A 15,319-nucleotide genomic window follows, 5' to 3' on the forward strand; every position below is an offset into this window, starting at 1 on the left:
GTGCTTCAGTTTCCTCATCTGGTTAAAAAGGAACAATAATAGGGCCTACCTCATAGGGCTGTTATGGGATTAATTCACCTAATTTAGTTCTAAAGCTTAGAGCAGCACCTGGCACTGTTTATTCACATGGTCACAGAAATACAGCAACAGGACTGAAACATACCAAGTGCTTCACGCATGTTCCAACTTGTGGCTCATTCTAGATAGCTCAACCTATAGTGCACTGAGATTTAACAGTTATAAAATAATTTCCTTAGTTACCTTGTACGTGACACAATTATAATGCCTTGAATTTTTTTAGTGTATAAACAAGTTATTCTATTAAATATAAACATTTAAAATAGACCATAATCTTTGTCAGCCTGTTTTGGGCTTTTCTTTGTATTTTGGTGTAATTAAAATGTGGAAGTCACCTGGCAGTGGTGTGACGGTAAATGTTTGACAACTGGCTGCCCAAAGGAACAAAAAATGGTATTTGCTGATTTCCATAGTTATAAATATTCCCACCAGGGCCCATTTTAAGCTGCCCACTTGATGGCATTGAACCTGGAGTTGGGAAGAGATGTATACAGTTGGCTCTCACGAGCAGCTGTGAGCCAGCACAAGCCAGCTTCAGTACAGTACAGTAGCCAGGTCATCTACCATCGCCCGTGGGCCATGGGAAAGAGCCGATGCTTTGAGGACAGTGAAGCCCAGATCTGAATTCTGATTATGGCCCTTTCCAGATGCCTGGCCTTGGAAAAGTCACTTAATTTCTTTGAGCCTCAGTTTTCTCATCTGTAAAAGAGAGATCAGTATGCTTTCAAATCAGAGCTTTGGAAGGATTAAATAACTCTAGGTGAAGTTCCCAACACTCAGAAAATGCTCATTTCCTTCCAAAGGACAGTGAGGGTTCTCCAAGGGCAGGGACTGTGTGCTATGCCCCTTGCCTGAGCTGTGTGACCTGGGGCAGGTTACTTAAATTCTTTGTGCTTGATTTATTCTACCATAAAATAAGGGAGCGGGGCCAGTGGTCCCTAGGACTCTTTCACTCTCACATTTCCCTTCCTGCCATGCTGGCATGTCTCTGGCCTGTGCAGGGCTGACAAGGGAGCTGGGGGTGGTGCTAAAGCCAGGAACAAAAGCCTGGCAAAGGTCTGCCCACCGAGCCACGCTCCTTGCTGGGGTGGTATCAGTTAATTGGCAGCGTGAGGAAGAAATTAAGCTCTAAAAAGTTTTAAACATGAACTTGTTGGCATGATAGATGGCTCCTCCTGTCTGGGAAATTAGATCCAATTAAGGCTACCTTTGTGGAGCAGGCCTGGCTAATTTGACCAAGTTGCTCAGAGGAAAATGCTTACACCTTTGGAGCTGAAGGAGCCGTGTTAAGGCAGCAAGAAAATGTCCATGTCATTATTAAAGGCCCCGGGGTGGAGATGGGGTCCCTGACTGGGAAGGCTGGGTAGGTGCTGAAAGGTCAGTGTGCCCGCCATTGTATCTGGGGGTGGCACGCGGCTCTACACGGCTTTATAGAATGGAGCGTTGAAAGTGTGGGCTCTGGAGCTGGAAGTTCAGGCTCTGCGAGTCCTCAGTCAAGTGACTTTAACCTCTCCTACGCTTCAGTTTCCTTGTATGGAAAATGGGGATGCTGTGAGGCTAGAACCTGCCTCGGAGTCGCGGCGATGCTGGTCAGAGCACTCAGAACAGTGCTGAGCACGCAGTTAATATTCGTTAACGATATTCCTCTGAGCTCCCTAGAAACACTGGCTCGCTGAGGGTGGAGGCTCCTGAGAGCAGGGAGGGCGGCACCTGTTTTGTCAGAGGTGGAAAGGGAGGCTCAGGATAGCCCTGGGTGTGTTCAGTCTTTGTACACGTCAGCACCAGCCATCTGTTCCCCAAGCTTCCAGGAAAGGGGGATGAAAGAGAGATTGACGGCAGACTTTGAGCAGGGAGGCATGAATAACAGGAAGACTCGATGCCCTGCTGGGCCACCGATCACCTGTGGCAGGGATGGCCAGTGTTCGTCAAAGATTCCTGCTCCCCTCCCAGGCCAGAATGATTGCTGGGGAGGGGCTGCCAGGCCAGGGACCATGATGTTCCCCAAGCCTTCCTTGCATCTAGGCGGGGCCATTGCTTGGCTCTGGCCAACAGGATGTGGGCACAAGTGATGTATGTTACCTCCAGGTCTGACCCATAAACATCTCCTTGCACAAGACCCCATAGTCCCTTTTCCTTTCTGCAGTGACCTTGGAGCCACAACATGGAAGGGGCCTGGGTCCCAGAATCACCACGTGGAAGACTGTCCCCTGAACACAGCATTGGACTGCCGTGTAAGTTAGAATTTCTATCGTGTTAAGCCACTGAGGTTTCAGGGTTTGCCTGTTTGGCATCTACAAGTTCCCTTACCTAATACACAAGTGGGTACTTGGAAGTGGGGAGCCTTGCATGCCCACTAAGCTGACTTGGAACCCCGTGAGGGTGAGACCATGTCTTATTCCATCCTGTTCCCCAGCATAGCACCTGGAGGGGAGCAGGCCACCACTGATATCTGAATGAAGGTATGAATGAATATCGGGGGCCTCTCATTCCTTCCCAGCTTCTTTTAGAAGGCTGGGTTCTCTTATTTCTTTTTTCTGAGCCCCTTCCCTCCCTGCCTCAAGGAGGAGAGAAAGCTAGAGGGAGGCATATGGAGAAATGAGGAAGAAAGGAGAGTTACATGGGCTGAGCAGGGAGCTGGGGATGGGGGCCCCAGGGTGAAAAGACCAAAGAAAATAATGGTAATAACCTAACTTCGTCAGCACTTACTACTTGCCAGGGACTACTCTGAGTTCTCTATAATGACTCACTGAATTCACACAACAGCCCTGATATGTGCATCCTCTGTAGGTGGGGAACTGAGGCACACACCACGTTAGGAAGAGGAGCCAGGATTCAAGAATGAGGTCTGCAGCTGAGGAGGGGAGACACTTAGGCTTGAAGAAAGGTGTCCCTGAAGAGCAGTGGGTTAGCCAGATATTTGTAAAATGGAACACATTTTAAACATAACAGGGCTCTTCATCACTGAAAGACATTCTCTGGTGAATGAATGCATGCTGTGATTTTTTTAGGGGGGGGTAAGATCAGTCATCTCACACAAATGAGTATTTCAGGGATAAAACCAGGTGCTCAAAGCTGACTTGCTCAGAAACATGGGCCTCCCGTGAAAGGGAGGAGACCCCGGCCCAGAGGCCGGTCCCCAGGCTGAGTACGGAGCGTCAGCCTGAGGTGCAGAGGACGAGGGCCACAGGGAGGGGGCTCACCTGAGCGGGCGTTGATCCGAAACCGGGAGGAGCCCTCCAAGGAGTAGATGATGGACTCCTGACCGTACTCTCGGGAGCGGTCCAGGTCCGTGGCGTTCAGGAAGAGCACCGTGGCTCCTTCCGGGAGACAAAAGGAGTGGGGTGCTGCTCACCGTGGGCTCACAGCCCCAGGCTCTGGGGGCAGGACAGGGGCACAGGCCCAAGGGGAAGGAGCCCTCAGGAGGCAGGAAGCCTGCCGCTGGGGAGACCCAGGGATGAGAGCGGGCTCAACCGCCTGTTCCTGTGGCCCAGGTTCCCGGGCTGTGTGGGGACAAGGCTCCGTGGGAGGGGGTGGAGCCTGGGATGGATCCGGTCCTCCCCCTCCGTCCCCGACTCATTCCTGGCCCGGCCTCAGAGAGTGCACCACTGCCCCACCCCATCCCTCCCTGCCTGGTCACCATATTAAATATGCTCAGATTGACCAGCTTTGACTTTGACTCAAAAAGCAATGAAGCTCCGTATTAAATTATTCTACATTTATTGTATTCAATTTTGGTCTTATTTTATCTTGATCACAAGGAGAACTTATAAGGGTTTTTATTTTCTCTTTAATGTCCAGTTAAGGCCCTCACCTTCATTTCCATCTCTGTGAAATCTTGGGTCAGGGGACCAGCCTTGCCAGCTGCCTGGCCAGACTCTGAGGGCAGTCTGTCTTGTAGCCGTGCCTGCAAAGGCATTCAGCCCCCGCCTGCCACCCAGCTGCCAGCTCTGGCAGGGTGGCGAGGAGGGTCAGTGTGTGGCCTTCTAGGGTCACCACACCCAGGCTGGAGTCTGGTAGCACCTCTGGCAATTGCCTTAACTTGTCTGAGCCTTAGCTTCGTCCTCTGTAGAGTGGGTCTAACTATAAAGCCCAACTTGTGGGGTTGTTGGCGAGGATCCCAAAGGATAAAACATGCGGGGCACAGGCCTGGCCCACGGTAGCTCCCACTGAACTGCAGACCATGGTTACTATTATGCTGATGAATCAATAGTCCCAGGGGGCGTGAGGGGCCAGGCAGGGGGCTGTGGACAATCAGGTCATTCTGGGCCCCTCCAGGTAGCTGTGGGGCCTCTGATCTGACTCTCAGTCCTGTCCTGAGCAGGACAGGTACCTTTGCCCCGACCCACTCCTTTATCCCAGCATACTCAACTTGGAAGAGGATTAAGTGCCATGATGAAGGCCTCTCCTTGTCAGAGTCTCTGGGGATGATGGGGAGTGCAGGAGGCTGCTTCAGAGTGATATTCCCCAGGGGATGCCTGAGACTGGGATGGGGAAGGGTGGGCTGGGCACAGTCTGGCACCTGCCCAGCAAATCATCAGATACCAGGAAGGTACCTGAAGGTTCTCTTTAGAAGGCCCTGTGATGCCAGGGAAGGTTACCTCTGATTCCACCGTCCCTGATTCCTCCAGCTGCTGCAGCAATTCCTGATATGAGAGTTTCCCCCACAGAACGTCCACTCTGGGTGTAAGGGTGAAGCTTCCGGCCTGCCCTGAGGACACAGCAGGTCCCCTGGAACCTGACTGTGGAGCTGGTGGCCCTGGGTCTGCAAGCTGGGCCCTGGCACTTGAGACAGCCCAGGGAGGAGCCTCCCATTCTCGTCCTCACCTAGGAACACATGCCATCCTCCAAGGTGACCCCTTCGGCCATTATGGGCCCTGGGACCGGCCTCACAGCCCCGTAAACTCAGAACTATCTGCATACTCTTCTTTAACCAAGGTTGCTGAATTAATCATTGGTCATTATTCTCTTCCCTGCAGGAAAACTAGCTGCAGGGGAGCAGGGACCAAGTGCCTAGCCGAGCACCTGCACACAGTAGGTGCTCTGTAAAGAACTGTGGGCTGGCAGACAACTGGACATCTCCAGAGGTTCCACTTGTCATGGGAAACACAGGGAAGGCACGGGCCTCTGGCGTTCGTGTGCAAGGTCAGGTTTTCATGCCGTCGGCGCCATGCCTGCTGGCCTCCCGCCTTCGTGCCTCCCCAGCCCAGGCCGTACCTGCCATGATGTTCTCCACCACGGATACGAAGTAGGCAGGCTTGCTGAAGGTGGGAGGGTTGTCATTCTCATCCTGGAACAGAAGAGAGACACGTTGCAGGAGCCAGGGAGGCATTCGGGGCTGCTCAGCATCGCAGGCTGGCACCGAGGAGCTCTGGCTTCAATGTATAACCAGAGCCAGGTGGGGTGTCACAGGGTGGCCAGGTGGCCCCCTAGCTGGGCTACAGTTCAAGGTGGCAGGATAGGCCTTGGGGAAACATGTGGGGTCAGGAAGGGACAGTGATGGCCAGAGAGATGGAGAATGAAGGCAGCGGCTGGGACTGCCCGGGACCCCCAGCTCCCCTGGCTCTCCCTGCCGGTCTCCCGGCTGAGCTCCGAGCTCCCTCCAGTTCTCGCACCCACACCCAGACCTTCCCATCCAGCTCTGCCAAGGCGGCAGTGGAAGGTTCTAGGAACCCTCGTATCAACATTCTGCCTTCTAGAAACGAAGGGAGAAAGGAGTACCTGAATCCTGAAGTATGCAGTGGCAGGCAGGGGCAGGTGGCTCCCAGAGCCTGAATTCTAGACCCTTCTGCACACACACAAGAACAGCAGGTCCTCCACCCGCCTGGGCAAACCCGGCCCGCCACCACCAGCTGCGGCTCTAGAGCAGTCCCTCCTCTGGCCCAGCCCTCACCAGTGGCCAGGGGATGCTGCTGGGCCCACGGGCTGAGCCAGCAGGGTGGGCCCGGGATGCAGCCTCCGCCTGCTCCTGCAGCTCCTCCACAATCGGGAGACTCTCCTACCCTTTAAGACTCCCTCACCCTCGCCAACTGTTTTTGCAGTCACTCCGCAAGAGTTCCTCCCTGCTCCTCTCCCGGAGGAAGCCTCGCTGGCCCACCTGACTCAGCACCTCCTCCCCTTTCCCCAAAAGCCCAGCACGGAGCTCAGAGGTCAGACTGGGTCGCAGCCCCCGGGGGAGTCTGTAGGCCTCAGTTCTCAGCCATGCAGGCTCCCAGGGCCTCCCTCCCCCAAGCGCTGGGGGCCCTCTGAGAGGAAAGCTCCCGTAGCGAGTCACTCCTGGCTGAGCACATATGAAGAAGGAGGCGGCCTGAACACAACCTTGTAAATCAACTATACTTCCGTAAAATGAATTTAAACAAAATTTAAAGGAGAAGGAGGTGGCCCGGTATCTGGCTCTCCACCCCGTGGGACTTTAGAGAATCCCATCGTGCCGGGACTGTGGGTGGAGGAAAGCTCTTCTTCCCCAATCTGGCCCCTGGCTCTGGACCAAACACTGGTTCCCGCTGACCTGCCCCTCCCTCCAGCCCCCGAGAACTGGCAGTGAGAGGCCCCACCCCGTGTCTGATGCCCCGGCAGCGCGCCTGGGCATCCCCGGTGTGGGCACGCGTGCCTCATACACGTATACATTTAAGCCTTCTGCTTGGCTGCACGGAGCGGCGCGGAGAATGTCAGTGACAGAGCGTGAGGCAGAAACTTATTAGCGGTGATATTTCCCTGGATCCTGGCGCTGCGTTCACTATTAGTTCTAATTCAGTGGCTCCCTCTACAAAAGCTTATTGTCCCCTAATGGGAAATCTACAAACTGAGTTTGACTTCTTTATTAAAAACCAACAAGCAGTGGATGAGAAGGAATCACCTGGCTCTGCTGGCCCACACCCTCCTTCCATAGCCCTGTTGCCTCGATCTGCACCCCCCCGCCCCAACCTGTGCAGTAAGTGCTGCCGTCACCTCCTTCATCTCTGCTGGGGCTTTTTCTTTTCTTTTTTTTTCAGTTGAGAGAAGATCCGTTTGGTGGAGGGAGGAGGCAGCTCAGCCAAGTGACAGCTACTTAAAAATCACCCACGTGCAAAACCAACCCGGAGGCAGTGACCTTTTCAAGTGTGGTCCTTAGACACAAGTGACTACACCATCCCAAAACTCTGCTCAAGAGGTGATGTTCACTCACAGTCAAGGTGGCACCTGTCTTTGTTGCCAGATCCGCCCTGCTGCCACGGGCAAGGGCAGACCTGGAAGGGAAGTGCAGGGTTCCTGCTGACCCGCATGACAGCTTCGAGGAAATCTGAAAACGGCGCCCCTTCCGTGGGGCTGAGGTGGCTCCAGGCCAGGGCACATGCTGGCTTGCTGAGAGGGGAGCGAGGTGGACTCCTGCTCCCACCTGCCTCTGGACATGGAGCCCCCGCTCCCCGGTATCAGGGAGGGAGGCTGAGGCTGAGGCTGCTGGTAACTCTTTTATTCACAGCGGATAAAAGGTTAGTTCTGTCCCTGGGCCATCCACTTCCTGCTCTGGCTACATGTGAGGGGTTGAGGCAAAAAGAGAAAGAGGCCCTCCCCAGGTCCCTTCCTTAAGTGACCACAGGTTGGGACTTGGGCTGGGATTTGGGGCAGTCCCTGGGTTTCAAGATACCATGAGGCCGGAACTTTGAAGGCCTTGCTACTCAAAGTGTGGTCCCCTGACCAGAAGCATCAACGTCTCCTGGGAGCATGTTAGAAATGCAGAGCTTCAGCTCTTTCCCCAGATGCACTAAATAAGAATTTGCATTTAAAGAAGATGCCCAGGGAATCCATGTGAACTTTGAGGCACACTGGTCTCAGTCACATGAAGATTGGGATATCCAAGCATCCAAACCTCCAAGCCTAGGGCTGTGGTGGAAAGAACGTGAACCTAGGAGTCAGACAGGTCAGGATTCAAATCCTAGCTTATTAGGATTGGAAGTAAATTCAAATGCCACTTACTAGCCAGAAAGTGAGGAAGGCACTGGTGACCTTGTACCACCTATGTTCCCTCCCTGAGCCTCATTTGCTGAATGGGATTGAGAGAGACTGTGAAACGTGAAAGCAGTTGACACACTATGGAGCTAGAGGCGTTTTAATTTCCATTTGGTCAATTCTGCCTGCCCATCCCTGGGTGGCGTGGAACACCTCAACTCATTTCCCCAAACCTCCCCTACTCTCATCCTCTTTCATTTCCATTTCCCTAAAGCCTAGAGAGGGTCCTTCTCTGCCCAGCTGAGTTCTCTGGAATTCCCCTTGCACCAGAGAGCCTGGCGCACGGATGCTGCTGCTGGTACGCACATCTGTCTTATCAGCTGTACTGACGGCCCACCTTACCGGGGCCAGGTACCACCTGCAGGATCTCATTTAATCTTTACAGTATCATGAGGCAGTACCATCAGTGTCCCCATTCTGTAGATCAGGAAACTGAGGCTCAGAGAGGACAAGAGAACAAGGCTCAGGTCACATGGCTAGAGGGTGGCAGAGCTGGGTTTTGAAGCCATACGCCTCCCAAGCTGTGCTCCACCCTCTATTCACAGTGTCCCTTTGCGGGGGGAGCAGGATTCATAGTCACCTTCATATCCCCCCAGGACCTTCTACTGCACCGCGCACACAGGAGGAATTCACTGCTTGCTTGAGTAGAGCAGGATTCTGGTTGAAAGTGATGGGGGTGGGGCGTTGGTCAGGGTTATAAGTGTGGCCAGGATTAGGGGGGGTTTGGGGGCTGTGGTCAGGGTTGGGGCCATGTGGGGACGAATACCAGGACTCGTCCAGGATTAGCAGGGAGCGTACTCTGCTTCTCTGCCATCACCCTCGGCATTTCAAGGTGGGAGGTTGCAGGTTAAAGGCAGGCATGCGTTTGGGCTTCTGTGGATCTCCTCCTGGCCACTCCCTGGAGCCTGAAGTGCCAGATCTAGGGTCCCAGACTCTGTGACTTTCCATTACTGGACCTGGTTCTGCAGAGACCTTCCGTCCTCTCCTACCCTGAAATGCTGCTCCCACATGCCCAAGCTGCAGGGCTCCCCGCAGGAATCACCCTTGACTCTTCCATCACTGCCCTGTCCTATTCCATAAGCAAGTGGGGTCCCCTGCCCAGAGCTGGCCCTGGAGCCTTGGACTTGGGTTGAAAGGATGAGACTCATTAAAGCCAGAAGTAAGGCAGCACCAGAGGCTGTTGGCGAAGCCAGCTGGGACAGGAAGGTCATCCAGCAACCTGCTCTGGGCAAGATTTTGCTGAGTGTGTGTCAAATCGCAGAGTATCTCCTAACCTGGCAATCTGATCGAATCCTTCTGGAGCCAGTAATGCACTAACTCTTCCATCAACACGTGTTCACCCTCTCTGCAGGCAGCAGCCTTTATGAGATGCGGGTGGCTGTCTTGCAGGGCGGCGGGGAAGGCCCACTGGGCTGCTGTCAGACCATGATCTGTATCCCCGGGATTGCTCGGGGAGCTGCATGGGGTCAATGAACCAGTGTGGAGATAGATTCAGCGACATAATTTCAGACACGGAAAGCACTAAGGTGTGCTTGATATTCATGTCAGACAAGCTGTGGTTTGGTTTCAGGCTCTTTTAGATCTTCACAGGAATGGAAAAAGGAAGTGAAGAAGAAAGAGGGGACCAGAGAGAGAGAGACAGAGAAGATGACCTTCCAGGAATTCCCTTGAACTTCACGGAATATGGCTATAAATGAAGGAATCTATGACATTTCCTCACTGCTTGAGCCCCAGCTCCTGTTCCCCCTCAGAGGGTGTCCTGAGGTCCCTGAATGAAGTTAGAGCAGGACCACCGGGCTCTTCTTGGGTCCCAGGGCCCTGTGCCTTCCATGGCTGAGCTGCGAGGCAGTTTGCTAGGGGACAGCCTTTGGGACAGTCTGCTGAGTTTCTCTCTGAGCTGTGGGGACAGCGGGTTCTGGCAGGGCCCCAGTACTCTGGGAAGCACTCACCACCCCATATCCTGGAAGGGCAAGGCCAGTGCACCCCTGGGTACTTACAAACACCTCGATGGTGACAGGCACAGTGCTGTTCAGAGGCGGGTTGCCAGCATCCTTGGCCATGACCGTCAGATAAATCAGCCCGTTGGGTATCTGTTCATAATCCAGGGGGCGGCTCACGCTGATCACTGAAATGACAGGATAGGGACCCAGGCCCTCTGTGAGCAGACTTTACATGTCCATCCAGGCACGGCTCCCCTTTGGGCAGAAAGGGTGTGCCTGACTCAGCCTGAGCCAGCTCTGCCTTGTTTTCCCCTCCTGCCTCTGAACTCCTGGAGCCCTATGGTCCTGACTTAGGTTTACTGACTGCCTGATATGTGCCAGGCACAGTGTTGAGTCCAGCAGGTGGTAACTATTTTGGTGGTAACGTAAGCCCCACTTTACAGATGAGGAAACCAGGCTCAGAGAGGTTCAGTGTCTTCCCCAAAGGCACATTGCACATGCCTGGACTCTCACCAGGAGTATCTTTCATGCTCAGCCACTGATTCTCAATTTGGGAGGGAAGATGTATTGGCTTGGGAGTGGGGGGCATGGGTGGTCTGCAAAGCCATTACCACAATATTAAACTGCCACTTTCTATTTGGAAAACAGAAACAAAGTTGTTGCTTTAGTAATATAAAACCCAAGGAGGGTTCCTCTAGCTGAGCAGGTGCTGAGGTGTGAGGGTGGGCAGAGGCATGGGACTGTAAAGTTTTTAAAAGGGGGGACACAGATTTTACAGAGGCCATCGGGCTGTAGCATCCAGAGCCAGGACTGCAGCTTCTCCAAGAGCATTTCTCTGACGCAAATGTGGGGTGGGAGGAGGAGTGAGCACTGCACTCAGAGTCATCCGGTGCACATCTGCTCTGCCTTGGGGACACCTAGACCGCCCTCAAGCATTAGGGAGGCTTCGCAGAGGAGAGGATGTCCAAATGAGCCCTAAAGCTAGCCAGAGGTTAAAGGGAAGCAGGGCAAAGGGACAGGGAGGAAGGGCTTTCCCAGCAGAAGGAACAGAGTCTTCAAAGACATGGAAGTGACCCCTGTAAGGGGAGAGAGTGTCAAGGGGTTCAAAGAGGTTGGATTCTGGTGGGGAGGCAGGTGCTGAAAAGCCACCAAGAGCCAGATCACAGGGCCTCCCTGGACAGCTTTGCTGTGTAGCTTTGGGCAAGTCACCCCCTGTCTCTGGGCCCCAGCTGCTTCAACAAAAAAACCAGGTGGTCTCTTGGGATCTTGAAGCTTGAGGTTGTTGCTGCTATTCCCTTCCTGGACTCACAGTGTGGCAGGCAGGGCAAGGTCCAGAGTATGGAACTGTGCCTGGCCAAGCAGGGAAAGGCCATAGCCCAGAAGATCTGGGAAGTGGCCACAGCATGCCCAAAGGATGGGGAAACTTGGCTAACAAGCCTCTCCCTGGCTCCCCTCCCCCTCATTCCCCCACCACAGATCTGGCCAGGTAGCCTTTCTTAATAGGGACCCCACACACTGTGGTAACTTCAGATGCCTGACTGGCCACAGGCCTAAGACTCAAAGAAAGATCTGGCTGAACTGAGACACAGATCTTGAGCCTATGAAATGGTGACCCCATACCACGTGCTGCTCCAGACGACAGGAGCTGTGGGGCAGCTTCCCAAGTGGTCCAGGGTGTCTGGGAGACAGAAGGGCTCCCTCTGAGACAGGTGTGATGTGCAACCCTGCTCCCACCTGCCAACCCTCCTCCCCAGGCTGGGCCCTCAGTCCTGCCCCACGCGTACCTCCATAGCCCTCATACACGCTGATGTCGAAGTAGCTGCCAAAGGCGGAGGCATTGACTATGCTGTAGGTGATCTTGTTGTTGGGAGGAGAGTCTTCATCCGTTGCCTGGAAGGAAGAGGGCGGACAGGGCGCTTGAGCTTTCAGTGACCCTGGGGCCAGAAGGGGGCAGGTGGGAGGGGAGGGCTGGCCCCTCTCTGAGCCCCCTTTTCTGGGTGATCCAGGCCCTCCCTGTCCCTCAGCTGGAGGCTACGTTCTGGCTCCCAGCAGACACACCTCATGTTGGGGTGTGGAGGTATCCTGGGGAATCTAGAGGGCAGGCTGAAGGCCTGGGGGAATAGAGGAAGGCCAAGCCTTACCCAGAGGATGAAAAGGGTCACCACCATACCTGGCACAGCCATCTCCTAGACCCTCAGTACCAGCTGGAACATCTCATGCACAGAGGCCTTCCCTGACCTCTGTACTGGGTTAGGGCCCTGTGCTGGGCACGCCATTCGTCCCCTCTCCCGATTGTAACTTCTTGTTTAATTTCTGCCTTCCTCGTTCTGCCTGCCTGTCAGCTCCATGGAAGCAGGAACTTTGCTTCCTGACTGAAGCTGATACCTAGAATCCAGCACAGTGTTTGGAACACAGTAGGTAATCTAATAAATGCATGTTGCATGAATGCAAGGAGGGAAGAAGGCACTTGGAATTGGGTCAGGGATCCTCCTTTCTCTTGACTGTCTCTGGGGTGGCTGCATTAATTAGCTCTTTCCAGATGTCTTTGACCCTAGAGAGCCTCCAGGGGCCTCCCTCCACTCTGCATGTAAGAGGAGATGGGCGGGGAGGGAGGGCAGGGTCCACCAGGGAGCCATGGCTACGTTAGGAGGGCACGTGGTCCTGTCTTCTGTGTATCCCCCATGCCCACCTCCTCCACCTTGCCTTCATCCCTGCCTCCTTCAGAAATAAGTTCTAAATGGAGGCTCTGGGTCCTGTCATTCTGGGTCGGCAGAGTGGGGAAGGGGCACAAGGACATTAAGAAGTTTCTGGTCAGAGGTCACCAGCATGTGGTGGGGACTCATTGCAGGAGGATGCTTGGAGCACAGAATTCCAAGGTCTAGTGCTGGTTCCTCCTCTACTAATTCATGGCATCTGCCGCTCCTCTCCTGCTTCCCCTTCCAAGAACTGGGTTGTGCCCATGGTTTCTGGTGCCTTCCAGCTGCAGCAGTACCTGATTCTAAGCAGTCATTAAAGGGCTTGGATGGGGGGCCTTACACAGGGAACTGCTCAGAACTCACCAAGGGAGATGGGGGGGTGAATGGAGACCTAAAATTTAAGCTGAGACAGACACTAGCCTCACTCAGTAACCAGGGACATGAAGTGCCGCTCAGAGGTGGCCTGATACAGATCAAGAATGTGACCCCCAAAACCGTGGTGGGGTGGGGATGGTGGTGTGCTGAATTGGGCGATTGGGATTGACATGTATACACTGATGTGTATAAAATTGATGATTGATTAAAAAATAAAAATTAAAAAAAAAAAGAATGTGACCCCCTATCTGAGCAGAATTCTTTGTGGATGGGCAGTTAGTACTTCTTGCAGTGGCTTCCTGAGCAGGCGGGCAAGGGGAAACCAGAGAGAGGAGGACAAGGTAAACAGACAGATCAAAGGGCACCCCGCCATCTTACCCGGAGCCGCACCAGCTGTGTGACGGAAGGCTCATTCTCTCTCAGGGCACCCACATAGGTGTCCTTCTGGAAGGTGGGCACGTTGTCGTTGACGTCCAACACGTTGATCCTGACCCGGCCTGTGGTTTCCTCACCACCCCCGTCCCGGGCGATGACTGTCAAGGTGAAGCGCTGGATGAGCTCATAGTCTAGTCTGGCAATCAGCATGATGAGTCCCGTGTCCTTGTCCAGAGAGAACCTATGTCAGGCAGGAAGGAGGAAGGGAAAGGACACCTTGGTTTCAAGCAGCTTGCAGATAAGGGCCTGCATTTACCAGCCTGTCCTTGTCCAAGGTGATAAACAGAGAGAAATTAATGAAGCCTGAAATCTGCCTTCTCTTTCATTTTCCCTAAATAAGAAGAACAGCTATGTTTAACAGGAGGTGGGGCAGGATGTGGTGGGCAGGAATCAGTACCACATGAGAGGTGGAGTGGTGGTCAGGTACCGAAAGGGCAGGAGTGTGTTGATTTAATCAAAGAGGAGACAGCCAGAATGACCCTTTTCTTGCTGTGAACAAGAGTTTCTGCCTACTGGAGACATTTAGATGTTGAAGAACTGTGATGGTCAGAAATTCTTAAAACTGATACCACAGACATACAAAGGATCATTAGTGACTACTAAGAAAAATTATATGCCAACAAATTGAACAATCTAGACAAAATGAATAAATTCCTCAAAACATACAACCTGCCAAGACTGAATCATGAAGAAATATAAAATCTGAACACACTGATTACTAGTAAGGAGATTGAACCAGTAATCAAAAATCTCCCCCAGGATTAGCTTCAAGACAGCAGAAGAGTAAGACGTGGAGATCACCTTCCTCCCCACAAATACATCAGAAATACATCTACATGTGGAACAACTCCTACAGAACACCTACTGAACGCTGGGAGAAGACCTCAGGTCTCCCAAAAGGCAAGAAACTCCCCACGTACCTGGGTAGGGCAAAAGAAAAAAGAAAAAACAGAGACAAAAGAATAGGGACGGGACCTGCTCCCATGGCGGGGAGCTGTGAAGGACGAAAGGTTGCCACACACTAGGAAGCCCCTTCGCGGGCAGAGACTGTGGGTGGCGGAGGGGGTAGGCTTTGGAGCCATGGAGGAGAGCGCAGCAACAGGGGTGCGGAGGGCAAAGCGGAGAGATTCCCGCACAGAGGACCGGTGCCGACCAGCACTCACCAGCCCGAGAGGCTCGTCTGCTCACCCGGCGGGGCGGGCGGGGGCTGGGAGCTGAGGCTCGGGCTTCGGTTGGATCGCAGGGAGAGGACTGGGGTTGGCGGCGTGAACTCAGCCAGAAGGGGCGAGAGCGCCACAGCTAGCCGGTAGGGAGTCCGGGAAAAAGTCTGGAGCTGCTGAAGAAGCAAGAGACTTTTTCTTGCCTCTTTGTTTCCTGGTGCGCGAAGGGAGGGGATTAAGAGAGCCGCTTAAAGGAGCTCCAGAGACGGGCACGAGCCGCGGCTATCAGCGCGGCCCCCAGAGACGGGCATGAGACGCTAAGGCTGCTGCTGCCGCCACCAAGAAGCCTGTGTGCAAGCACAGGTCACTCTCCACACCTCCCCTCCTGGAGCCTGTGCAGCTGGCCACTGCCAGGGTCCCGGGATCCAGGGACAACTTCCCCAGGAGAACACACGGCGCACCTCAGGCTGGTGCAACGTCACGCTGGCCTCTACTGCCGCAGGCTCGCCCCGCATCCGTACCCCCCCTCACCCCGGCCTGGGTGAGCGAGAGCCCCCAAATCAGCTGCTCCTTTAACCCCATCCTGTCGGGGCTAAGAACAGACGCCCTCAGGCGACCTACACGCAGAGGCAGGGCCAAATCCAAAGCTGAA

The 15,319-nt window shown here is 54.0% G+C and overlaps 1 protein-coding gene across 1 annotated transcript in view; it reads right to left on the reverse strand.

The window, feature by feature from the left end:
* CDH23 (cadherin related 23) overlaps positions 1–15,319 on the reverse strand; it is a 452,031-nt gene that overhangs the window by 113,241 nt on the left and 323,471 nt on the right. Inside the window, exons 16-20 of the mRNA XM_059900605.1 lie at positions 13,451–13,688; positions 11,786–11,891; positions 10,059–10,186; positions 5,293–5,365; positions 3,279–3,395 (exon numbers count right to left, since the gene is read on the reverse strand). Of these exons, the coding sequence (XP_059756588.1) occupies positions 3,279–3,395; positions 5,293–5,365; positions 10,059–10,186; positions 11,786–11,891; positions 13,451–13,688 (662 nt within the window). The remainder of the gene's footprint in view (positions 1–3,278; positions 3,396–5,292; positions 5,366–10,058; positions 10,187–11,785; positions 11,892–13,450; positions 13,689–15,319) is intronic.

Source organism: Balaenoptera ricei, chromosome 16 (genome assembly GCF_028023285.1).
Source record: "Balaenoptera ricei isolate mBalRic1 chromosome 16, mBalRic1.hap2, whole genome shotgun sequence".
Classification (NCBI taxonomy): domain Eukaryota; kingdom Metazoa; phylum Chordata; class Mammalia; order Artiodactyla; family Balaenopteridae; genus Balaenoptera; species Balaenoptera ricei.